Source organism: Anser cygnoides, chromosome 1 (assembly GCF_040182565.1).
Source record: "Anser cygnoides isolate HZ-2024a breed goose chromosome 1, Taihu_goose_T2T_genome, whole genome shotgun sequence".
Taxonomy (NCBI): domain Eukaryota; kingdom Metazoa; phylum Chordata; class Aves; order Anseriformes; family Anatidae; genus Anser; species Anser cygnoides.
The window spans coordinates 143,372,583-143,398,242 of record NC_089873.1 but is presented as its reverse complement, the minus strand read 5'-3'; the positions used below and the strand labels follow the sequence as shown (position 1 = coordinate 143,398,242).

At 44.7% G+C, this 25,660-nt stretch overlaps 1 protein-coding gene across 9 annotated transcripts in view; it reads right to left on the bottom strand.

Annotated features, from left to right (window-relative positions):
- MAP4K4 (mitogen-activated protein kinase kinase kinase kinase 4) overlaps positions 1-25,660 on the bottom strand; it is a 158,980-nt gene that overhangs the window by 10,718 nt on the left and 122,602 nt on the right. For 2 of the 9 annotated variants that reach the window (XM_066984335.1, XM_066984356.1), the window contains 12 exons: positions 23,869-24,030; positions 21,629-21,859; positions 20,606-20,712; positions 19,497-19,648; positions 18,702-18,799; positions 17,207-17,382; positions 16,593-16,713; positions 15,213-15,404; positions 12,731-12,848; positions 12,288-12,458; positions 8,387-8,530; positions 3,786-3,920 (listed from right to left, as the gene is read on the bottom strand). In XM_066984335.1, coding sequence (XP_066840436.1) covers positions 3,786-3,920; positions 8,387-8,530; positions 12,288-12,458; positions 12,731-12,848; positions 15,213-15,404; positions 16,593-16,713; positions 17,207-17,382; positions 18,702-18,799; positions 19,497-19,648; positions 20,606-20,712; positions 21,629-21,859; positions 23,869-24,030 — 1,807 coding nt within the window. The remainder of the gene's footprint in view (positions 1-3,785; positions 3,921-8,386; positions 8,531-12,287; positions 12,459-12,730; positions 12,849-15,212; positions 15,405-16,592; positions 16,714-17,206; positions 17,383-18,701; positions 18,800-19,496; positions 19,649-20,605; positions 20,713-21,628; positions 21,860-23,868; positions 24,031-25,660) is intronic. The other 7 variants (XM_066984364.1, XM_066984391.1, XM_066984341.1 and 4 more) reach the window with 6 other exon arrangements.

The following is a 25,660-nucleotide window of genomic DNA, read 5'->3' as shown; positions in this document are numbered from 1 at the left end:
CTAGCGGGGCACCACCCCTGGTAGGTTCACTGACCAGCTGCGTCAGGAAGCTATCTCCCACGCTCTCCAGAAACCTCCTAGACTGCTTTCTCTGTGCCGTGTTGTGTTTCCAGGATATGTCCGGGAAGTTGAAGTCCCCCACGAGGACAAGCGCCGACGATTTTGCAACTTCTGTCAGTTGCCTATAAAACTCCTCATCCGTCTCCGCATCCTGGTTCGGCGGTCTATAGCAGACCCCCACCAGGATGCTAGCCTTGCCGGCCTTCCCACGGATCCTAACCCACAGGGATTCAACCTTATCATTCCCAGCCTGGAGTTCCACAACATCAAAAGATTCTCTAATGTAGAGAGCCACGCCACCACCTCTTTTGTGCTGCCTGTCCCTCCTGAAGAGCCGATAGCCAGGCATTGCAGCACTCCAGTCGTGGGAGCGGTCCCACCACGTCTCCGTGATGGCAACCAAGTCGTAGCCTGCCTGCTGCACGATGGCTTCCAGCTCCTCCTGTTTGTTACCCATGCTGCGTGCATTAGTGTAGATGCACTTCAGCTGGGCCATCGCCTTCTTCCCCGGCCTAGCCATTGTTTCCCCCGGCACAGCTCCAACAGGCCTTGTTTGAGCCCCGTCCCCCTTCTTACCTAGTTTAAAGCTCTCTCTATGAGCCCCGCCAGCTCCTGGCCTAGGATCCGTTTTCCCCTTGGAGATAGAGACCCGTCTGGGGCCATCAGGCCGGGTGCCGAGTAAAGCTCCCCATGGTGAAAAAACCCAAAATTTCTATGCTGGCACCAGCCTCTGAGCCACCTATTAACCACATGAGCTTTCCGCGTCCTCTCCGTGCCTCTCCCTTCCCCCGTAGGGATAGACGAAAACACCACCTGCACTCCCGCTCCCTCCACCAATCGTCCCAGCCCCCTATAGTCCTGTTTGATGGCCCTGAGGCTTCTCTTTTCAACATCATCGCTGCCAGCCTGGACTATCAAAAGCGGGTAATAGTCAGAGGGGCGAACCAGGTTTGGAAGCTTCCTGGTAACGTCTCTGACCCTGGCCCCAGGGAGGCAGCAGACTTCCCTATGTGTGGGGTCAGGCCGACAAATAGGGCCCTCCGTTCCCCTGAGGAGGGAGCCGCCCACAACAATCACCCTTCTTTCTTTCTTGGTGGAGGCAGTCCTGAGGCGTGGAGTCAACTTCCTCACCTCAGGCATCCTCCCGGGTAGGCTTCCTACCTCATCCTCACCCACGGGTCTCTCGAGCCCCAGGGCCTCAAACCTATTGTTCAAGGGCACCTGGGAAGGCGGTGCCGGCAGGGGAGGGCATCTCCTGCGAGGTCGAGCAGGGACCTGTCTCCATTCCTCCTCAACTCGCAGGTCCCCTCCCTCTGCCCGATGGCAACAGGGCAGGGGGTCCACCCCCCTTTGGGGCGTCTCACCCTGGTCCCTCTCCCTCCGCTCCTGCAGGGAGTTGCTCCACCAGTCTATCTCCCGCTCGCACTCCCTGATATCCCTCAGTCTCTGCACCTCTTCCTTGAGTTCCGCCACCATGCGGACCAGGTCGTCCACCTGCTCGCACCTCACGCAAGCAGTCTCCCTGCCTCCCGCCGATGGCAGCAAAAGGCTCAGGCACTCCCCGCATCCGGAGACCTGAACTGCCGCATGTTTGGACGGGCAGTCGGTCTGGGTGTGCACTGACTTCCTAGAGAAGGCACCGTGCCTGGTGGAGACCATTGTAGCCCAGCTGACAGGAGAGTGCCGTTAGAGGAATTGTCCCTAAGGGCGGGTGTGAGCGCTCCGCCCTGCCTGCGCCAACTGCCTCGCTAACTGCCGCGTCACTCCCACCGCGTCACTCCCTGTTTGCCGGCCCTGTTCGCCGCGCTCCTGGTCGCTCGCGCTCCCTAAGGACTGCCTTTGAACGGCCGGGGGGAGGAGCTGACGCTGTCGCTGCTGGCCCCGCCTACGCCTCGGCAGCCTCCCTCACGAGGGCTGCCGGTGCCTGGCGGCTCCCTCACGTAGGCTCGATGCCCGAAAAATAGCCCTGCCTGTCCCGATCCCGCGCTCCGCTGCAGCACGCGTCTGCCCCGGAGCCGGTCGCCTCGGCAAGACTTTTGTTCAGTCTTGTCTGGCTCGCAAGACTTCTTGGAATATTTTCTTGGGGAAGAAGGGGGTGTTGAATAAAACCACCTTATCTGTGAAAGGGAACCTTTGATAATCTTCGCTCTTTGCTCTGGGTGCTATCTGGGAATTCACCCAAATTTTAAGTTTCAAAAGAGCAATTTATCATTTAGAGGAGCCAAAAGTTGCCTGAAGCGACCAAGATCCATAAATACCACTTCAGCCTGACGTCTGAGACCCCTGTTGCATCAAAGAGACAAGGAAGCAGCCAGTGCCAGCTGCCTCGGTGGCAGCCACCAGACTGCAGGCGCAACTATTCGCAGGGCTCATCCTTCTTGGGAACTGAGGCACAGCTGTCAAAGAGGCCCCTCACCACCTGAAGAAGTCTACTGTACATTTCTGGTTCAGAGGGAAGTTCAGTGCCAGGCTGCAACAAATCACTCTTCATCTGGAAGAGAATGCTCTTTGTTTCTCACACTTCCCGGCTGGAAAGCCTCCTTTCAATAGCTGTTAATGTATTGTTAACAGGCCACTTCATTGCGCTGCTGACACCCTGGGGTGTGATCCCAGGGAAGTACATTATTAATTGTTTCTGGGGTCAAGCTCGAGGTTCAGCAGTCACTTCTGCGGCAGCTATTGATGACGCCCCACGAGCAGGTTTTTGCAAGAGCACATGTATGACAGAAGGAGACCGAGCTCAGTCCGACTGCTGCTGCTCTACATTGACTGACACAGCTTGAAAGGAACTGAGCTGGCACTTAGGGAAAAAAAACAAATCAAATGCAGCATCCAGGGTCCATTAAGATTCATCGTGAAACTGAACCAGGAGAAAGAGCTCTTAGTTTGCATCCCCACCTGCAGGGCAGCAGGATCACTGCATATGGCAAAAACGCGACGTGCTTCACTAGTTTTGGTGAAAGTTTCCACATCTAAAACCATTTAAAAAACTTAAGGCCACTCAAAAGGTGCCTGCCTAGTGAAAACACACTTCATCCCTGTAACCCCATAACTGCATTGCAGAGGATCTGAGACAGCATTAGGAAAGTTCATGAGCTAAAGGGAATCAATGAATCATCTGGAAGTTAAACATATGCTTCTGTTCCCAGATGCCTCCCCAAAGCTCGTGCACTAGCTGGGCTTGCTTTTTCCTCCCACTCTTTTTCTTTTTTTTCCTCTTTTTTCTTTTTTTTTTCCCCTCCAGTCTTAAAAATCTACTTTAAAAAGGAGATATTATTCACCCTGTTCCAGAATTTGATTTCAGCATGGTAAAATAACAGGGAAACCTGTTGGTAGAGAGAACGGCTGTTGGTTGACACGAGTCCCTCTGTCACCTCAAGGGTCTAACAAAGGTGCTGAAACATCACCAGCCCCCACTGTCCATGTCAGCCTTCTCCTGGAGGTTGCATCCACCATGGGAAGGAGACAGACTTCTCCTGGAGCAAGACACTGTGCTTGCTCCAGTTCACAACCCAGCATCCCGTTGCAAAACCTCTCCCATATTCAGTTTAACCCGCAGTAACTTGCCATCTATTCTGACACTTCACCAGAAAAGTTTGTCCTTAGGGATAAAGAAGACAGCCAGCAACAAAAACAAATCTTAAACCCACAAGCTGCATGCACTGCAGTTCTCTTTCACAGCCAGCTTTTATCTTGACAATTTGATTACCTCACTTGCCACTTACCAACTTTATAGTGCACACAGCCTTCCAAGTCGCCCACCGTCGTCCAACCCTGTTTCTTTTCTACTTCGGGATCATTGTGAAGAATTTTATTTCTTAACCACGACAAATAGTAAACTCGCAACTTGTTCTTCTTACCTAGCCACAGAGTGAGAAAGGTTAGTTTATCTCCCCAGGGAGATAAGTGCAAAAAAAAACCAAAAAAACAACCCTACCCCAAAAACAGAAAGCCCCACAGAACAAGCCAAAATAACAATGAAAGGAAAACTGCTGCAACCAGAGATCTCTCCCAGTATTTATGTCCACAACAGCTTTACTCCAGACTCCACCCAAAAATGTGTTTTCCTGATAATCAATAACAGAGATGCAGGGTAATACCACATGAACTGAAAATGATAAACTCTTTGGCTGTCTGGATCTTAGGACAAAGGCAGCTTCTATGTGAAAAAGGTTATAATCCCACAACAAAAGCAACAGAGATTCCTGCACAGAGGTGAAGAAAAAAAGACCCAAAACATAGCTGAGTAACAAGGGCTTTTTTTTTTTGCACAAAACTCTAGGAGAGCAGCAGGCTAGAATTTGAGGCTCACAATTACCTACAGAGCCAGAAGAGAGTAGGGCTGGTGTGAAAGGAGGAAGAAAAAGCAAAGAAGAGTGGGGTGACAGGGTTATACATTACAATTTTTTTGCTGTTAGTGACCAGGACATTTCTATCACTTACATCATCCTCTCGGATACAAACCAGTCAAGTTTTACTAAGATTGTTTACTATTTAATTGGTCAAAAAGTATGCCAAAGAACAATTTCAGCATCTAACTGCTTTATACCAGTTCTGCTGTAAACAGAAATGAACAGTATCTGAAATTGCAGTGACAGAACTTCCCGTGGCTCACAAAAAATTCAACCCCTTGCTAAAAGCCAACAGCTGCCTTACAAACAGACTTGCCCTTCTGCTCCAGGGCTGCACACAGAAAACTGCAAGAGCTGTTTCTTCTTCCCAGGTGAGGGATCCAGCTGCTCAGGCTGCTCTGTCTTCAGCTGACATTACATCTCCCACCGTCTTTACAATACAATCCAGAGTCTAACTCGCAGTACGAAAGCATCTCCTCAAATGCAGAGCAAGGTTCACAAGTGATTTTATCAGCGGTTCTTTAACAGCTAATGGCCAACGAACCATACAGTGAATTGGTAAGAAGGTGGCCCTAATGCAGACATGCAAAGCTTGTATCCTCCTTCCTCCAGCTGCTTTGCTGTCCAAAGTCACTAGAGTCCCAGGGATGAGACTGGAAGCAAGGTAGAGAGAACTCTGCTCTGACTAAGAGCCACTCCATAAGGTCTCTGTGCAAGGAAAGGACATCAGAAATGCTCGCAGGGACCCCATTTGTCAGTGGAGTGGCTCCACGCGACCTCTTCAGCAGCCACTATGAGGATGCCCTGTGTCCGTGGACACTTGCTTCTCAACCCCTGGAGCCGAGAGGAGACAGCTGACCGTACCACAGTCGGTGCTGGGCTAACCAAGGGATGCAGTACCAGAAAGCCATCGCCTGGCAGGATGGGCCACCTGACAGCCACATCGAGCTACGGGGCAGTTCTCTTCAACTGTCTTTAACTTGACTTTGAAGCTTTAGCACAACGCCGACTGCTGCACCAGCTCATGGCTAGCTGAGCTATCTCATTTTGGAGCTGGGGATCAGGGGATACTGCTTACAGCAAGACACGAAGCCTGTGCACTGAGAGCATCCTGCTCTTCCCAGCTGGATCCACCCTGGGGTGTGCAGCTGGTACCGAGCCCCTGCCCTGACGGCAGAGGACTCCTGACGGAGCCAGGCGCCTCGGGAAAAGCAGCTGTGAGGGCTGGGGCACCACAAGTCCCTGTCTACCAGGAGACAAATTCTCTCCCAGATATTTCCATCATTTTAGCTTTCCCAGTAACTTAGTAAACCTTAAGACTCAGACCAGACAGTGCACATGGGAACTTCCCAGCACGTGGCTATTTTCTTCCGGTTCACATGATGAGCACCAGGGTACTTCTCTCCAACGAGAAACATAAAAAAAAAAAAAACAAAAACCAAAACAAAAATATTTCAAGTGTGTTCCTATTTTGTTTTAGTGTCTAGACCACAAGGAAAGTCACAAGACAGGAAATTCCTCTGCCTTTCAGCAGGCTGACATGAAAAAAGCACAACCAGTTAGTTACATAAACATTGTTATGCATCTATTTCAACAAGCTATGCTGCTCTTCATATTCATATCGGGGAGGAGGGTTAGATCCTTCTGCTTTTAAATCTGCACTAGCTTAAGCAGCTCTCAAAAATCTGATTTTATTTTTTTTCTTGTCTGTTATGGCCGTGAAATAGGAAAGAAAACTCTGATCCAGCCTTTAAATTAGTCGATCAGGCAGTGACTTCTGTGAGAACTCCCAGCTCTGTTTCTCCCACAGACACCGTTTCAAATGCAAAGTCTCTTTTCCCATATGGAGTTTTTATTTGTACTGTCGTGTGGTTTTTAATTACCAAGCAGGCAGATTCCAACCAGTTCTTCTACTCCGTCTACCTTTCCTACCTTCCTGAGTGCCACGATCAGCCGGTTGTGCTTAAAAACCCTCGGGGAGCCACAATGGAGCATGTTCTGTACGCACGTCGTTAATCTCTCTTCCAGCACCTTTATAACTCTCAGCACTGTATACTACCCTGAGCACCCAAAACTATGTTTTTGCCTCCCAACAGTATGAACTGTTTAGCTACTCTGCTTTGACCTGCAAAGCGTTCTTGTACCAGCTGTATCAGCTCAGTATCAAAAGCTTTGTGGTCAAGATTTTGAATTTCAGACATATATATAGTGGGAAAATTTGAGTTCAGGTTTTCAAACTCAGAACAGTGTGTATTAAAATCAAATTTTAGGTGACAATCCCCTCAGCATCCTAATGTACTGCAACTTCTTCTCACAGTGTGGTAACATCTTTCAAGTATCACCACCATGAGCACATCACTTCCCAAAAAAGCCAAGGGAACAAGGGAACATAAAGCTGCGAGAGCCGTGGTTGGGCAGAAATGCCTCTTTCCTGCCTTGTTCTTCTGTACTCTCCCATAAAACGCAGGACATGGGGACAGAGACAGAGGCATAAAATAGATCCAAAGATCGGCTGATTTCTTAAGGGTTAATGTAGCGTGTCTCAACGGAGGAAGTAATAGTTTTGAAGGAAACAAAGAAGACGGATGTGTCAGGATACTTGGATTGTGACTGAAGCAAACATAAATAAACCTAGAACAATTACACATGAGATTTATTCACAGACACTTGTCTGTATAGGATATGCTTCAAACCAGCAGATCTTACACAAGTTGGGTTATGCAGTATTTTTGTTTATAAGGCATACTATAGAGTAAGCTCTATCAAATGATGCTTTCCAGTAGCTTATATTTTTAAGAGTGTCAAGCATCAAAAGGACACGCAACAGGTTGTTTTTTTAAAAAACGTTCCTTGATTCATCTTTTCTTTTTACGCATTTCATGGCATAACTGTAGCTGAGAACTGAGCATGCAACAAGCCAAGACAGGTGCAGCTGTTCTAACCAGAAACAAAGCTCCATGACGATACCAGCACACGGCTCTTTGCACCTGTATTAGCATAATGCAGCTAATGCATTAAATTGTCTAGGTGTGTGTCCTTTTGTAAGAGAGTTGGGAGAACCAGAAAGCTCCTCCAGCAGAGTCAGATGGCTTCTGGAGCCTCAACAAAATTTTGAATGGCTTTAATGAACAACACAGGGGCCACTGTGCGAAACCTCATTTAACATTCCCTCTCTCGCATGCGCAACAGAGCAAAGACTGACTTCCCAAACAAACCAAACCAAAAGGAAATGTAAATGGCTCAACGCCACCTGTGAAGAAAGATTAACAGTGCACCACATCAAGTTGCTTAACAGCAGAATAACCTTATGCAATAACTCTCTGGAGCCAACGAGTCTGGAACCTCAAGCTTTATAAAACACATTTTCCACCAGCGCACACAAAACAAACACAACAATCACCACCGCCCTTCTTCTCCCATTGCTGAGTTGTCTGCTGCTGCATTCAGTGAGAGGCAAGGCCAAAAGCTGCACCAAGCTCCCTCCTCACGTCGTTAATTCCCATGTCACACACACACACACTCTCCATGTTATCCTTATTTCTCTACTTTGCAAGAGCATTTCTCTTTCTACATATTTATACACACAAGATGTCTTTAAACCCCAGTAGCAAATCATGTTTTGGTTAGAAAGATCAGCCGGGCTGAAATAACTGCAGCAGAGGGAAAGAATGTCATTTTTACAAACTTCACAAAACATTCATACAGAGCTCCCAAACACTGAACAGAACCAGAAGTTTTCTCCAAACCTGTACAACATTTTAGAAGGAGGAAGGACAGGGGCAAGCATGCACAGGGTGTTGTGGGGAAAATGATTCACTCGCAGAAACTGTAAACTCAAGAGAGGTGAAATGATGGAAAACCCACTGACTTCAGTCAAGTCAGGACTTCCCCCTCAACACACAGGCTGCCAAGAAAAGCTTTTTGCTGTGCCATACCAGATGGAGGAAAAAATCATGTTGAATAGTTAACTTTACCAGAAATTGTCACCAAGACGTTCAGCCCTTCAAGTACATCCATTTGCTGGAATCTTCTTCGATTGATGAGCGGATAAACCTTCCCCTGACCACTTCTGTCTAGCAGCATCAGACCACTTTCAGTGCCCACTAACAAGTTCACTCCTACATGAAACACAAAAAGAGATCCAAGTTAGTAGGCAGATTTTCCACATACTCTGATGAAACGATGCTTTACATAGCAACTGTCTTGTTTCAAGCAAGCCTAACCACACCTAGAAGGCTCTCTACGTTACCTGCACTCTGTGACTGCTGACACCAAAATTGCAGTGCACAAGAGAGTAAGAGACTGGTAGACCGTGAAGAACTTTCTGGTGCACCAGTTTCCAAACAAAAAGGTACGCAAACACTGGAGATGGGGGGATGAGGCATGACATGCTTCCCAAGATTATATATTCTGAAGGATGTGTTAGCTGTTGATTAGGGGGTCTGTAACTGCAGGCTTTAGACAAGGGCATTGCAATAAAGCACTGGGAGGGGTTTGGTCCCCACTGGGAGGGCCAGATTGTGGTGGTGCAGCTGTTCTGTAAAAAGACACACAGGGTTGGTCCTCAACTTCCCAACAGCCTTTTCCATCTGAATCTTAAAACTAGAGGAATTGTATTACTCCCATGTTTCCACAGATCTCTCCTAAAGGTCAAGCAACTGTAAACTAAAAAAAGTAAGTAGATCGGTTTCTTTATAGAAAAAAGTCCACACATCCACTGGAAACCTGTTCAAGAGTACACAGAGTCTTAGTATTTAAAATCAATTGCATTCTTTTAGTATATATAAAAAATATATTAAAAAGGTTTAAAAAATCATCATTTACATCAAATACATTATCGCTCTTAAATTTCATAACCATTTGCAATAATTATTACAGTGTTTCAGTCCCAGACCCCACAAACTGTGCAGAGACAGGTAAAATACAGTACAGGGAAACAAGCAGTTTGATTTCCATTAGACTTCTGTGTTGCAGTCCCGATGTAAAACTTGTTATCCTTAAGCGTGATAAAGTAATGAAACAATAAAGAGAAGCTCACGTGAGGTAATCATAATTACATTGCTTAGTGCCTTAATCCCTAGGCAGACAATTAATCCCTAGATATAGCTAGATTGGTGCTGAAGGTCATGTACAAACTGGTTATATATTGAACTCTTTCTAATGCAGGATGTGTCCCAGGATGCAGGAGGCTCCATCTCAGGACCTACAGCAGTGGCATGCCTTCTCAGAGCATTCAGAAACAGCATTGCTCACCAAGGCTGCCCGCCTCCAAGGCACAAGGCATGCTACTGAAACACCACCCTCGCTACCACGCATGGGGGCGGTTTGCAAAAGGGAGGGCACGTTCACCCTAACCCAACGGGCACCAAGCCTCTTTGCTCAAACTTACTGCTCTGCTGTTTCTCTGCCTCATAAAAGGGAGGAGAGCCCACGGACACAGGCAGCACGGAGCTTGTCTTGGGAGATCTCGTCTTGTCTTGGTCGGCCACCCTACATGCCCTCCTTTAGCTGCTGATGCATCCCCCTCTCCTCCTGCCTCTGCATCCCCCACACGGGTCTGCACCTGCTCCCACCCCAAAGCCTCGGGTGCGTTTCACACTGCCCATCTCCCAAACTGGGACACGTCCTCAAACTGGGAAGTGGAGGAAGGGAGAGCGAGGCACAGGGTGCAGCAGCACCAAACTGGCCGAGGAAGCACCCAGCACTCGGTCTCATTCCTGCACCTCCAGGACAGAGCGACTAAAGCTGTAAATGATTCAGCTTTGATATATATTTTTGCTTTTTTTCAGTGTGGTTTACAGTTCAAACAAAGCCAAATGCACACTGCTCCCTCACAGTCTCTTCCCCTCTTTGTGCATCAGGGCTCATGCGCTTCTGCCTCCGACCTCACCCTTCTCCTCTGCTGCCTTTGCATCGCCCTTGTTTCTGCTCCGAGCTGATCTCTGCGCCCCGTCCCTAACCCCTTCCCTCAGCTATGTGCATTTCAGGATGAAACTAATGAGGTACCAACGCTGGTGGCAAGCTGTGCCTGGATTTTAAAATGCAGACATTGTCTTTATTCACAGCCAGCCAAGCTCTTCTACCTCCACCCTACAATTAAGCCGTTCTAATTTTTCTAACAAATGGAAATGCTTCCTGAAAAAACATAGGCTCTCTGTAGAGGCTGAGTGTAAAAAAAATGTGATACTGCATCCATGTCATTAGCATCAACCTCCTCCGCACAATGCTAGAAAAAATAGCATCACAGGCCTAACACAACCAGCAACCTACCAGATACTAGGGCATTACCACTGGTAAAGCCAAAGGAAAACAAAGCAAAGCAAGCCCCCTCCTTGCTGCTAGGAACCATCACTACGAAATGCCTTCATTTGCTTAAGGGAAAAGGAAGCTAGACCTTATCAAGAAACAAGCATGTGCAACAAGCTTATACCACCATCAGTTTAGCCCTAAATGTTCAACAATAAGTGCTTTGTTACAGCTATAAAACACCTCTAGGATTTTACACCTACATTTTAAATCAATGAAACAGTCGGATACATAGATCAAAGAAATGTAAAGCCATTAACACAAATTGCTATTGGCAAAACAAGGCAGATCAGAAGAACTATGAGTCATCTTTACTGATCCCATACAACTTCTCTCTGCCTTCACCCTCTCAGACTCTGGATGTTTACACCTGCACAAGTCTCCTCATTTTACCAGGGAATTATTCACATGAATACATGCAGAAATAGCACAGGGGTAAAAATTCTTACCAGTAAACTTTGGAAAAAAAGAAAAATGCAGATAGGAAGATGATAAAGTGTCAGAAGAGCTATCTAACTGAAATGGCTTTGCAGGCAAGAAGGCTAGGTCAACAGTGCTGTTCCAAGAAACAAGAAATGCTGGGAATAAGCTCAAAAGATAACTAAAGCCTTGCAAAGAGCTGTGAAAATAGGAACAAGAGAAGTGCCCTGTCCTACCTGTATACACATCATGTGCCTCAGGGGACTGGCCAAATCTCTTCTTCACAGTCTTTAAAGTTAGATGCGCTTACACTTTAAGAATACTATATAAACATCTACATAATATACACAAGCATCACCTCTTAACATCTAGATAATGAAAAAATTCAGGTGACCCCATGGATCCTGGCCAGAGAAATCACACAGCAGAGAAAAGCTTTCAGCCTGGTGTTGCAGCAGCGATTCCAGATGGCAGCAGGCAACAAACACTGTCCTATGCCTTTTACCAGTGTGGGATTCTGACTAATTGTCTGTCACTGGTGTAAGTTAGCTCTTGTCACAAGTAGGCCAGAAACATAGGGTCAGCTGACATCCCATACCCAGCTTCTCTGTGCACTAACCACCCTTAAAGAAAGGAAGGCAACTCTCACACTGGAAAGTGTCCCTCCTACCCTTCTATTTTCCTTCTTCCTTCCTACATAAACTGACGACTGAGGTGGAAAGTCATCTTACGAAACATATCTTCATCAAGTGCTGTGATAATAGGTTAGCATCAAGAAAATGATTATTTTTCCAACAGAATACCCTATGTGCATCAGATGCACAACACGAATATCATCACAAGCTTCCGAAAGCTGCAGGAAATATACTGGTCAGGCTTAGAGAGAGCTGAAAAGGTCATGCCAGTAGGCTGAATAAAGTCTGAACTCTGTCATTTGAAGAATATATACAGTAGTGAAAACTTATATCGAAGCAGAAGCAACATATTATAAAAATATAATAATCAGCTTTTGCAATGAAAAGAAGTGAACAAACACTAAATAAATTCAGAGAAACAGCTGTCTTCAGAGAGATGTTCTCGAAGACTGCAGGTCCTACTGGCGAGTCTGCACCTCAACACTGCAGGAAGCAAGTAACGGGTTTTTCTTACCCCATAAGGCAGCACACAGTATCTCAGAATTGAATCTCTTCTTGTATTTGCGAATCTCTGGGGTATCGCTCTGTGGTCGCGTATTTGTAGGATTCACATTGACAACTGATCCTTTCCGCGTTGGGTCTTGCCTTATTGCCTCTGATCTCATTGCTTCACTAGAAAATCCTACTGAAGAAAGAAAAGTAACGTGCATGTAATATCCCTCATGCAATAAGCTCTGGCCATATATTCCTTATACACCAAACAACCCAAATCAGTAACTGAGAATACTGAACAAGCCTTTTTTTATTTTTTTGTAAGAAATGTAAATGGAAAAAGAAAAACTATGCAATCCATTGCAAATCAAATAAAAAGCATGATGGTAACATTCGTAGTACTTTAAAGAGCCACTGAAGTCACTGAACCCTTTTTCAATTGTCGTCTTCAGCTACTTTACTTACCCACAGAAGTCACAGTTGTCCCACTAGATGGAGAAATCTGTAGTAATCTGGGGTCTATAAAAGGTGTAAAGGAGGAGGAAGATTTGTGTTTCTGGAGTGTGTTACTAGCGGACTGAGTCTGCAATGTAAATTTCAACTTTATTAATATTAATGACAATAAAAAGCAAGGATAACAACAACCAACATTTTGAAGTCACTACAGAATTATGCTACATAGCCTCCCCAAGCTTGATTTACAGATACATAATGCACTGCAGGCACCACACCTGAACATATGCACACTGCACATGTTACAGTGAAATGCAATTAGCTACATCTCCATCCCTGTCACCTCAGCTGCCAGCGAAGATTTTTGAGTGGCCACTACAATCGGGCACAAAGCGAGGGAAAGTCTCTTTTTTCAAAATCTAGTTAAATGTATGTCTACTATCTCGTCTGCAAGCTGTCCACTACATTCAACTTTTGTACTTATGAAGCATGTTCTAAAATGAGCTAGTTATGAAGTAAGTTAGGAAATTTGATCTCTTGGCTTGTGCAACAAAATCAGAACCATCTGCGATCAGGCATTCACTTCTGTGATGGTTTATGTTTTCACTGTCCACTACTGTTCATTCTCCCTATTTTGTTTAACCTGAGCCTCTTGCCAGAAAGCTGCAGCAGGTTCTTCCACCTTTATTTGACAAAGCAAAATATTAAACCTGTATCGAACAAAGGGGCTCATTAGTGTGGAAGGTGTAGCAAACGGTGATATGAAGCTATGAATATGTAGTGGATAAAATCACTGGTGCTTGCTGAGTTATGTGGTCTAAACATGAAAAAAACATAAAGAAAGGAAGAAGACGAGTGAAACAATGAACTGTTAAAAGTGGAAATGGAACGACTTAAAAACCCTTGCCAGTTTAGTATTATAGTGACAACATTGCACGCTGAAGCAGAATGGGACAAGTAAAAAAAAAAATCGTATTATATATGTACAGGGTGTGCACGTGGGTGAGTTATACCAAGCAGTACTAGGTTTTTGCTCAGCTTTATGCAAATGTAGTTAGGCACTTCATCATCGTCAACTAATCTTCAACCTCTGATCTTTCTAAGCCTCTACTCTGCACAAAAAAATAGCGGTGGGTCCTTATGAGCACATCACTCCCCTGCACAGCTAAATACCAAGAGGCTCCTTCACCACCAGCCGCTGCCGCTGCCTCCACTTACCAGACTGAGTTAAATGAACCCTGCTTATTTATTGCTCAGATCAAAGTAAGGAGCAAGCCTATCCGTGGATCAATCAACTGATCTCTCTAACCCACAAAAGCGTGCTTTTACAAAGATCAAAGGCGAACGAAACATAGCTGAAAATGAAATATTATGCTAACTGAATTTCCAGGAGGAAACCCTCCCGCCCACCCTCCTGTTCGAGGCATTTTTCATCCCGTGGTAAAAACGTGCATTGCCAAGAGCCCACCCAGCTCACCGCAATCTATTCTTCTCAGCCCAGCGCTTGCATACCTACATGGCAGGATGACTCTAGCCCGAGAAGCAGCCGCTTCTTTCCACAAAGCTTCCCTCCCCCTGTACCACTCGTTTTGGGTACAGACGGAGGCTCTCCCTGAATACCAGGCTGGTGACCCGGTGGGAGTGGAGCAAGCATGCTGGGTTCCCAGCTCACTGCTGGAGGTAGCAAGGGGGGGATGAGGCCCTTCGTTCACACATGTGCATCTCCTCCTTACGTGTGTGAAGGACTGGGCTTGCCCACCTTGGTGACTAAGGGCAGGCACCGTTCCTGGCAGTGCCCTGGGACTGGCCCAGGACAGCAGGAGGGAGCTTCCCCAGTGGCAAAGCCTTGCTTCTCCAACAGACACGAGCAGCGATGGTGGAGAGCAGTCGTATTTACACAGCTGCGTTTCAGAGCACAAGCATTTTTCCCCACTCGTTATTCCAGAACAGTAATACCCAAGGATTTTAAAACCCTCCCGGGCAACACCTGATATGTTCACCCAAGCCCACGTGGCATGTTTTTAAAGAGCAAAATCCCTCTGTGGCAGCTTCCTCTCCCAGAGGGTGAGTTTCCACAAGCAGCTCCTTATACGTGCACAGTTACTAGCCCAGCCTCTACTGACAAAGCCAAAATTAACCACTAATTTTTAAGAGGCACACTGCTTGCAATTAGCCTGCTCCCAGAATAAAACAGAATTAAAAAAATAACGAGCATTGGCTAGAAAATACAGCAGTCAAGTTTAGTTTAAAACAAATGCCATGCAATTAATGACTCACTAAGAGGAAGCAAAAATAGTAAACTGGCAAGTTTGGCGTGGGACTGCTCTAGAGTTAAGGGCTTTTTACACAGAACTGAAATGTGTTATTTTGGGGTGGGAACAAAGGTGACAGAAAAAAAAAGCAGGGGAGATTGGCTGGAGTTCCTTTGCAAACTAGCTACTAGGCAATGCTGCTATAACCCTACGAAAGCAGCCAGCTGTGGTGTAAGACATACCTCATTAGTAGTTAGCTTGTCCTGGGGTGTCTGTGGGGACATGGTGGGTGTCGGCTGGCTGGAGGATGGGGAGGAGGAGGTGGAGGAAGTGGAGGAGGAATGGCTTTGCTGTAAGAGATCTGGCAAGAGGTGAATGCGACCGGCAAAGCCATTGCTCTCATGATGGCTGGCACGCTTTTTGTCAACTGTACTCTGTAGAAAAAACAGGCACACTTGTCTTGCTCAAGTGCTGCTTAAAGGCCTATATCCCTAACAACCTCTCTCCTTCTCTCCCTCGCACTCTTCCTACCTTTTTACATTTAGTTTTTAAGTAAACTGATAATCCATGCCTTGATGCCTGGATTGAAAGGGAAAGTGGGCAGAGCTACTAGAATTCTGCAAATTTCCACCCTTTCTGGCAGGCAAAAGCTTAGTTCATGTGGTGGACTTGCACAGCCAGTTCCAGTAATGAACAGAAGAGCAACTGTGCCGGTAAGTCTTCCACCACAACGCAGACAAGCACACTTTTGGAGGTGGGGGAGGATTTCTGCCCTATTGTTTTGTTTAAAACTAACTTAAATCCTACAGAGATATGAGCATTGACTGTCTGGTGAATGCCTTCAGCTAACTATTTAAAACAATAAGCATGAAATCTTAATTTTCAAACCAGAGGGCTCAATTAAGAAATTGGCATTCAGTTGTGAAATTCAGAAAATGTGATTACCAAGGAAACTCCTATAAGCTAACATGCTCATTAACATGAGCTCATTTAAAAGCAGGGAATCATTATCTTTCACAGGCAGAAGAATGCAGTATTTTCAGAATTAAAGGCAACAACATAGCACTCTAGCTCTGTCCACATTCTCTGCCTTGCCACCTGTTTTGCTTCTCCATTCCCCCACGCTAACCGTGACATGACTTTGTGTGTGTGTGTGTATGTGTGTGAGACAGAGAGAGCATGATCTGCGTGGTCTGTACGCCCTCAGCTACAGGTTTGGAAGAATTTTTTTAAAAACCCTAAACTCTTCCCCCCAGACTCCCTCCCAGCCCCACTCCTGAGAGCCACACTTTGTTCTACAGTAAGACTAAACTAAACTTCCTTGCTCCAGGTACCTGCTTCACACACCTGTAGCTTTTCTACCATTCTCTCCCACAGACTGTGAGGTATTCTGCATGGTGCTGCCATGGGTGTCACTGGAAAGCATGCAAAACAGTAGCAAGGGGTGAAAGGCTACTCTCCTCTTTGCATGCATCAAACATCTTGCTCATCTGAAATTCACTACAGCTGTGTCTTGATAATACAAACAACGAATATAATGTAGAAACAGCATGGGTGAATGAGCGAGTGGGTTAATGAGCACAGAAAAGGTGCAACACTGCGCAGGGAAGGAAAAGCAATACCTGTCGGACAATTAAGGTCCCCTCCTTAGAAGGAGTCAAGGCAGGTTCGCTCTCCACATCGTCGTGGACGATCATGGTTTTCACTGACTCTGTTTCACCATTGCTCAAGTTCAGTGTTGACCTATTTGCCAGACAAGAAATATCCAGGATGAGATAAAAGCATTTGTGTCATAACGAAATTTCACTGCTCTATACCAAGGCACAGTCAAAATTATTTTAAGATCGTGACCAAAGTGGAATATTTACATAACCTGCCTGCATAAGCTTCTCTGTCAATTTAAAAAAAAAAAAAAAAAAGAATTCATTAAACACTGCTTCTTGTTTTATTACAAATCTAAAGGAGAAGAGGGAAAGGAGGAGCTGAGAAACTGATTTCCCATTTGCAGAAATGACTTAAAGAGACATATCTGCTAAACCAGCTCCTGAACACTCAGCTTGAGTGTTCAGAAAAAGACTACCTTCAGTGTTTGAAAATGTGAGCATACAAGGCTGCTATGCCTTGCTCATAGATTGTTGTGAACTAATATTGTGAACTAATATATAAGCCAAAATGCCCAACGTCCATTTCCTTCAGCTCCCTACAAGTACCAAAAGAAGCAAACCACAGAACTAACACTGCTCGGACATCGTCTGGTCCAGAAGTAGATTCATCAGCTCCTTCTTGTTCCATATCATCATCTTCCTCATCCGTTGTCCCTGACTCCTCACTTGAGGATGAATAATCTGTTACTTTATGTGGAGGCCGCACATCCTCTACTGCTCGCAATTCCTTTGCCAATGCAGTTAAATCCTGATGGGAGAGGGAGGAAAAAAAAGAGGCTGCAGTCAGAGGAGAAGAGTTTGCAAGACAGCCCCACTGGATTAGTGCCCAAGGTTCCTCACTTGTCCACTGCTGTGTTTCCATAGCCCCAGCAGCACTGTTTCCTTTGATTTATTAATTCCTGACAGTTACCAAAGCTTTCGGATAAACTAAAGTACCTAGAGAGTCAACCTAAGAAGGCCATGCAATAATATAAAAAAAATGCATACAATCTGAGTCCAAACTATTCTGATTAGGACTTCAGTTTATCCCACTATACCATAAAGGTACGAAAGATGTAAACAAGCACCCAGACCCACTTTGACAGAGTGGTTGACTGTTGCAGTTCATTTTTCTTAACTTTGCAGGTTAACAGCATCCACCACAAGAAACTCTGGGCAGCAAGATAGCTGAAAGAGTCTAAGAGTTATTGAGCTGCCCGAGGTGCAGCATATTTGGACAGTTGCAGACAGATGATCACCCTGAAACCTTTTGATCCATTTCCAGTTTCATGGACATGCTCTAAGGAGTTCACCTGAGAGGTCAGATTCATCAGCCCTGGCTCAGCCACATACAACTGTCAAACAATACAGCCATAAGCTGCTTTTCTGTCTGCAGCTTGGAGCATGGGTAAAACAGGTTTGCAGTCACTGCAAGCTGCTCTCAATTGTATAGCAATGATTTATTTCGCTGAATACAGTTTAGAGCAAGTACTTCACACATTATACTTGTAGAGGTGAAGGAAGGACCAACTTCCATGTTTCTTTAAAATAGCAGCTCTGAGGGATTTGGCTGCTAGTGCATTATCATGATAGCAAGAGAAAAAAGTTATACGCAAAGTTGGAAGTACTGCAAAATCCTACGGTGATCCCCTGCATACAAGGAACTGTAATCAACTGCAACAACAACCAGATTAGGAAAACATCAGAAATGTTTCAGAGGAAATAACATTTTAAAGTCTTACCACTTCTCCCTGCACCATTCAGCACAGCATTGATACATTCAGGTCAAATGCATTATCATTGGTCCAGCCACAGCAAGGAAGCACAGGATTGAAAGAAAGAGAAAGGGAAAGGTTAGGAAGAAAGCAGACGAGAGAGTGGAAATCAATTCCCAAGGCAAAGCAAATCTTAATCTTTAAGGTACTGCGATGTGTAAAAGCAACTGCATCACCCAGAATGTACCCAAAGGTACAAACTGCAGCTCAAGCTGAAGTTCACCCCTGATGACACCACGAATGAAAGCTCACACTGTATTTTGTGAGCCTACCTGAACATGTGGGGGGACAGGGGAAAGCAGCTGCAACTTACAGCAGGCTTGATAGGTCTGAAGACTTCTTTTTTCTCTTCAGGCTTTTTAGGTGCACTTTCATGACGCTGTGATGGCGAACCCTCTGATTTGGATGATGCTGCATGCGCCAAGACCCCAAAAGGAAAACAAAACAAAACAGGGATTCACCAGGAAAGTAAAATACATTTTCTTATTCCACTTTGGTGTGGGGAACAGAGGTGAGAAGGCTACCAAGACAGTGCTTGAGAGCAAGACGTCAGTTTCACTGGTTCATTATTACATTTTCCCCGAAAGACTATGCGAAAAAATATTGCTAAGCTGTGATCTCTACAGGTGCAGCTGACCTCTGACTGAAGCCAAAGCAAACTGTCACACAACCATAAATCAAAGTGGTTGCAAATACTGTCTCATTTGCACAAGGGATTGGGTCTGCAAGTGATTGAAACTGCCTAATTTGACTGAAGCCACAAGGTGAAAAGCCTGTATTGGCATTCAACGTGCCCCATCTGAGACCTATCCTTAGCAGACTGCACCCCTTCAAAAACCACCAAGGTGACAGACAACGAGCATCAAAAGGTGTAGCAGTGACTCAGCATGAATCAGAGGACAAGGAAACACATTTTCTTGATGACTTGTGCATGATCCGTCTTTCCCAAACAGGCATGCATAGCAAAGAGGGGTATTGGAAGCTAACCAACCCTCAATACTGCATGCACAAAGGTCTTTCCCAGTGAGGGTTACCATCCTCCATTAGTGAGTGTTGCACAGTCAGTAAGTTTAAAACCCGATGTTATGGTGGGTGGGGAAGGACTTACACCTCATCCGGAACCGCTCTCCAGACCCACTCTGAGAGCCGGGGTGAGAGCCAGGCTGTGAGCCAGAGTTGCTTGAACCCGAAGAGCTGCCACTGCCCGGTCTTGGTACGAGCTTCTCCACCCTTTCCCACAGCAGACGAGGCTCTATATTGCTGTATCGGGGAGGGAGGAAAGCCTTTGTTACTCACTTTGGTTTCAGATTCCTGTTTCTAAACTCAAATTTCGTTCTTCCTCAGTGTTTTGCTAATAATCAATCTGAAAGAAAACTTAACACTGAGCTGAGGGCATCAATGATACATCACAACCCAAGCAGGGGCTCCCTTTGAAACACTTATTACCTTATTTAGGATGGTAAAAAAAAAAAAAAAAAAAAAAAAAAGGTGGGTTTAAGCTATTCATTTTATTAGGAATTGGCTACCTGCCGTTCTTATGTGTCTAACTCGAAGTGGACAGTTCTCTCAGGCTGGATGCAACAGGCCTAGAATTGGCTCAGAAGTGCCCTGGCCACCCAAGCACAAGCCAAAAAGGCAGCACAACCTATCCCTCTCAGAATGCTCTCACCCATGCCCAGCATGCCAAATCCAGGGTGACCTGCCCACGTGGCTTTGTTGAGCTTAGGAAACATCCCCTTTCTCCCCCTTCCTGACCCCAGATGTTCTGCATCACAGCTCAGGGATTCTTCTGCCTCTCAAAGTCTGGTTCTGGCTGAGAGGCCGGAAAGTTTCTGAGACCTCTTCACTTCAGATCTTACAAACACTTCTGCTGCCAGTAATCCCCACAATAACCCAAGATGACCTGTTGCACTGAAGGCATGATGGTCACAAATGGCCACATTTTTTCAGTAATCTTAAGGATTATTTTGAAATTATTGCAAAAGTTGTAGGACAAGCAACTCAAAGAAGGAGAGGCAAGAGGAAATTTAGCCAGTGTTTGTTGGCACACATGATACACCAGGGGAAATTAAGATTCATCATTACGAAAAGGGGATCCAAATCCTTCTCCCTTCCACATCCAACAGACAATGCCAAAAGCTCTCTGAAAAACACCCGTCTTCCCATGAGCCTCTTCCTTCCAACACAGGAAAGGCAAGGACATGTAAGCTTACAAACCTCGTGGAGTTTCTTTGACCTGCTTGGTTATTTTGCTGCCCACTGCCCTGCAGTGGAGAATCACGACGAGACAGGACTGGTGATCGGGACGTTGTTCTCACAGGTACCTTGGGAGAAAAAAGGCTGTGTTAAACCCATGAAGAAGAGAGAAAGAAGAGGAAGATTAAACCTCTCCTGCTACAGAATATATTCTTAAGATTTTAATAATGCTTATTCTATGTCCAAGTTAGCATCAAAAACCAAAAGCAATAAAGTAATACCCACAAACCCCAAAGCCTTAGTTGGGATGCTGTTCAGATTTTGAAGAGAACTCCAAGTTTAGTCTTAATATTAAGTAGTGTTTAATAGCTACCACACAAACACATACACACCTCACTACCCTCCGACTACTGAGACATTTGAAAAGAACACAGCATTTTGACTGAAGCAGGGGAGGCGCAAAGCAATTTGCTGAAACAGCATGAGAATTAGGAGGATAAGCTCAGGGAAACCAAACAAATGCCCAGGAATGGATCAGCAGAAGGCAAAGACTGGTGGGGGAGCAAGAATATACTCGGAAGAAGCAAATCCCAGTGGATGGAAGGGGTTTGGGAGGAGAGGAGGAGGAAATATTGAATGTTTCCTTTTTGTTCAGTTCCATTTCAATTTTTAGTACTTGTATGATTCATAGTTTGGGTTGCTAACAGATGAAGAAGAAAATTAACTCTGAGCAATAACCTCAGGGATATTTTAAATTCTTTCTGGAATATGGTAATGATTTGTTAACTTTGCATAATAAATTGTCTCTCTGAAATAGCTGCATTCTATAAATAATTGCCAATTTTATACACGGCTTCAATATTGTACTGAAGGTTGATTATCATTAACCCGTTGACTTAACACCTGCATTGTGATCTGACTTCGGAAATACTGTTACTAACACTGGCACGAGGGCATGGTCTTCCCAGTGCCCAGACTATGACATGCTTTAAAAAAAATCATCATCATAAAGAAAAAGCACACATCTGTCTTTCTACTCCTTACCCTTGGAGGCACCTCGTCACTGTCTGATCTAGCCCAAGCCTTTTGGGTGGGGTCGGGTACCTCCGACTTAGTGTCAGAACTCTGATTTAGCACTTCACTGCGTGAAGGTGGATATGGGTCCTGGGAACGAAGATGGTGATGAGCAAATTTGGGAGAAGGGTCACTGAAGGAATGGGATCGCGAGACAGGGGAAACATTGTTCTTGAGAGATGCCAGATGGGACCACTGTACCTTACAAGAAAACAAAACATAAAACATTCAATGCGCTCAGTATAACTGGCTGTCCAATTAACACAGAATAAAGGCAGCTGGGGTGGGCAGAGACAAATTGGTTATGGCATTAGGTAAGCGTGGGGTGGAATCAATGCATTTAAAAGCAAGGCAAGCGCCCAAGGAACGTAACAGACTGAAAATACAGCACATTTTTGTGAGATACGCTCTCCACATACACGTACACTAGTGCCCAGAAGAAAAGGGGACCTAATATCTGCACCATGAGCCCGCGTCCAAAGGCCACCCAAGACAGGAGTCGTCATCTGTGCCCCAGTCTTCCGTGGGCTTTGGCCAGGTCTCATGGCAGCACTGATGGGTTGGGGAATTTGGAGCAGATATCCAATTGAAGAAATGTGCAAAATTAAAGAATGCTATAAAGTGTGCAAACCAACAGACATTTATGTTATCTAAGAAATTTGGAAACTAGATACAGTTCCAAACTTTTGGAGAACAGTTGTAACACAAAAGCCTTTATTCCTTTATAGTCATTGCAATATATATATAAAAACCATAATATATATTGTATATTGTATATAGTATACATATGGACAATGCATATTATACATATACCATATATGTACCATATACTGTACATATATACATATTTATTCACAAACTAAACACACACGTACACACACACATATTCAATTACAGATACACTAAGAAGGCACAACTGTGACTCCAGAGCTAAAAATCCATTGGGGTTTCCTTTGAAATACATACTGACCCTTCAGCTACTCCTTCTTTGTGCATAAACCCATGTTTCTAATTTAATTTCTGAAGCTAAGGAGGAGGAAGTGTCATAACTGAGGAACATTCTGCTTTTGCACCTAGTAATTAATCAAGATTTCACTTTCAACCCCAGTTTCAGTAGGCTGGTTGTATTTGTTTTTATATGATTATTATTTCCTCAATTTTCATACACACAGCTGTTGAAGAGCCTGATTATTCTTAATATGAGTGGAAGATCAGACTTTAAAAGTAACTGGCACAGAGAGCATGAAGATGCAAGTCCAATATTTTGAAATAATCATAGAGGTTTGAATAAAAGCCAGGAATTAATGAGTAAGAGATGAAGTTCTGTCCTGATTTCTCCCACTCTCTTGTCTGCTGAAAATCTCCTGCTACCCAATAGAATTTCAGTGCCTAGTCACAATCACGGATGGGTTCAGTTTGCACTGTCATCAACAGTCTTACGTAGGAGAAGAAAATTCTGCATGGAAACAGAGGAACTTAATATAGAACTAGACTGTTTAATTTAGCATATCTCAATTGCTTAGAAAATATGGTTTATTTGTAATTTTTAAACTTTAAGTTATTTTTTTAATTTGTGCTATAATTCCCACGAGGTATGATTACTGAGCTTTGGAAACTTCCATTAGCAAACAACAGAATGACAGCAACCACGTCGCTCAGTGGTTTCAACCGCTTTTTCATTTTCCAGGGGTGGCACAGAACTCTGTTTAGCAAGCATAAGCCTACTGACAACAAACTTGCTTTTCTTAGTCATGTTTCATGGATCTCTTTGAAGCAGTGATCATCGTATTAAAAATCATTTGTTCGGTTAGCTTTTTTTTCCCATTATCTTAGAAAACTAAGCCAGCTCACTGCTTTCCTGAACGTCCTCTTTGGCAGTAAATATTTTGCACAGATCAGATTCTGAACTGTAGAAATATACTGAAACTATGACCAGTATTTAGCCAACCATTCCACTGTTGCACAGATAATAAGATAATGCAACAGTAGTCATTAAAAAAAAAAAAAAGAAAAACAAACACACAAATCCATCAGTTTATCAATACAATAAACAAAACCATACAGAGATAATCTACTGAATAAGCTGTTTTGTGTAACAGTGCTACTCTTTACATAAGACTTCCTATGTGCCAAGATCTGCAAATCTGAAGGAAACATGTTGGGACTTCTGCACTTCCTTCAGGCTCACCGATATTTTCCTGGGCACTTACTTGGGGCTCCATTGGCCTCTGCAGGGCAGGCTGAGCAGGTTCTGAGTTTCCATTGGAAAAGGACTCTGATCTTGAAGGCACTGGTGGCTCCAACACTTTGCCCATCTGCTTTGACTGTGCTTCAGGGGAGCCCTGATTTGTTTTTCTAAATCTCTCCTCCACCTAAGCCAAAATAAATGCAGGTTAAGTCTAGAATCAGGAAACCAATTACAGTAGAAATATGAAGGTGACCACCTCCCTTTCTTTACCATGGAGACCAAATATGTTTGAGGCTTGGCAGGATTTTTTCCCTACAGCTTTCACCAGCGATGTAAAACAGAATAAACTGTCCCAACATGGCAAGTATGCCATATGGGAATCCATACTAGGAAAGAGGTTACAGTGGGCAGTAAAACGTGAAGTGATACAATGAGAGACCACCAGGATACTTCCTTATGCCTAGACTAGTTACTACCCATCAATACATACAGATAACAAGAAGGATATGTGAAAACAGAAACGACTTTACAATATAAAAGTACATTTCCCTTACTGCAGTTACCCTCCTTACTAAACTGAAGGGAAGTTATGTTATTTGATTATCTGCTTTCCTGTGCCTGTTTCTTTGGCAGTGCAAGAAGAAAGAGGGTATGCTTCTCTATCCAGTAATACTGGAGGCAGTTCAGCTTTAGATAAAAAACTGTAGGACTGCTCATCCTCCCTCTTATCAGATAGTCCCAAAATGACATCTAAGTGCTGCACTCTGACCTCAGACTGCAGAGAACAACCCCCACAACTTATTTCTGGTTCTCAGAGACATGTAGAAGCGACTGTACACTAACCTAGAGAGCTTTTCGAGAGGAAGAGTAAATCAGAAAGTGCGAGTCCTCAAACATCAAGCAAGGTCCCCACGCAGAAACGTCACCTCTTTCAAGTCCGTGGCATTGAGACCAAAGCGAGTGGTATGAAGGGAAAGAGACGGAGGGAGGCTACAGGCTGAAAGGAAATATCCTCCCATTTCCTAAAACAATCAATTGCTGGAATCGCAGCAGCATGCACCTTTCTGCCAGAAGAGTTGCTGCTGAGGAATGCTAAACTCCCAGCACTTTATCAGTGTCAAAGAAAGATCAAACCAGTAGCTGGCGCTGAGATTCGTTTGTTGAGATGCTGCTCATAAGATCTGCTTTAACCCTTGTGCCTGGAGCATGAAACCAGTATTGGGGTGATTTCCTAACTGTTCCCTAGCAGCAATAGCATGATGAGACTATTTATATATCCATGCTGGAAGACAGAGGCAAGTCTCCAGGACTCCTTAGCGAGGCTGCTTTACAAACCTAACCTGCCTCTGCTTTCCAGACTTTGAGGACAGTACCAGACTGCCTATGGGAGCAACCAGACAAGCTTCTGCCAGGCCTACACAAAATACACCGTGTCTTGGGGAAAACGACAAGAATGGAGTCAAGCATCTTCAGCATACAATCATTTTCACCCCCATGTCAGCCTCACAGAGCCATCCTTTAAAGTATAAAAATAGGCCAGACTCCTCTTGGTAGTCTCCTTCTTATGAATAGAACAAGGAAAAGCCCCAAGTCTTTTTGTCTGAAGGAACAAGCTTTCATGTCTCCAGCTGTAAATGATAGGAGGTTTCTTCCACAAAGCACACAAACTGTAACAGCCACATGTCCTTAAAAACAGGCAAGATGTGAGAAAGAGATAGTCAGTTATTCCCCTGATAGAAACAGTCCCTGTTCCAGTCATCTGACTGTCTGGACCAGAAAATAGTATTAAGTCTCATTTCTTGCTCTAAGCTTCC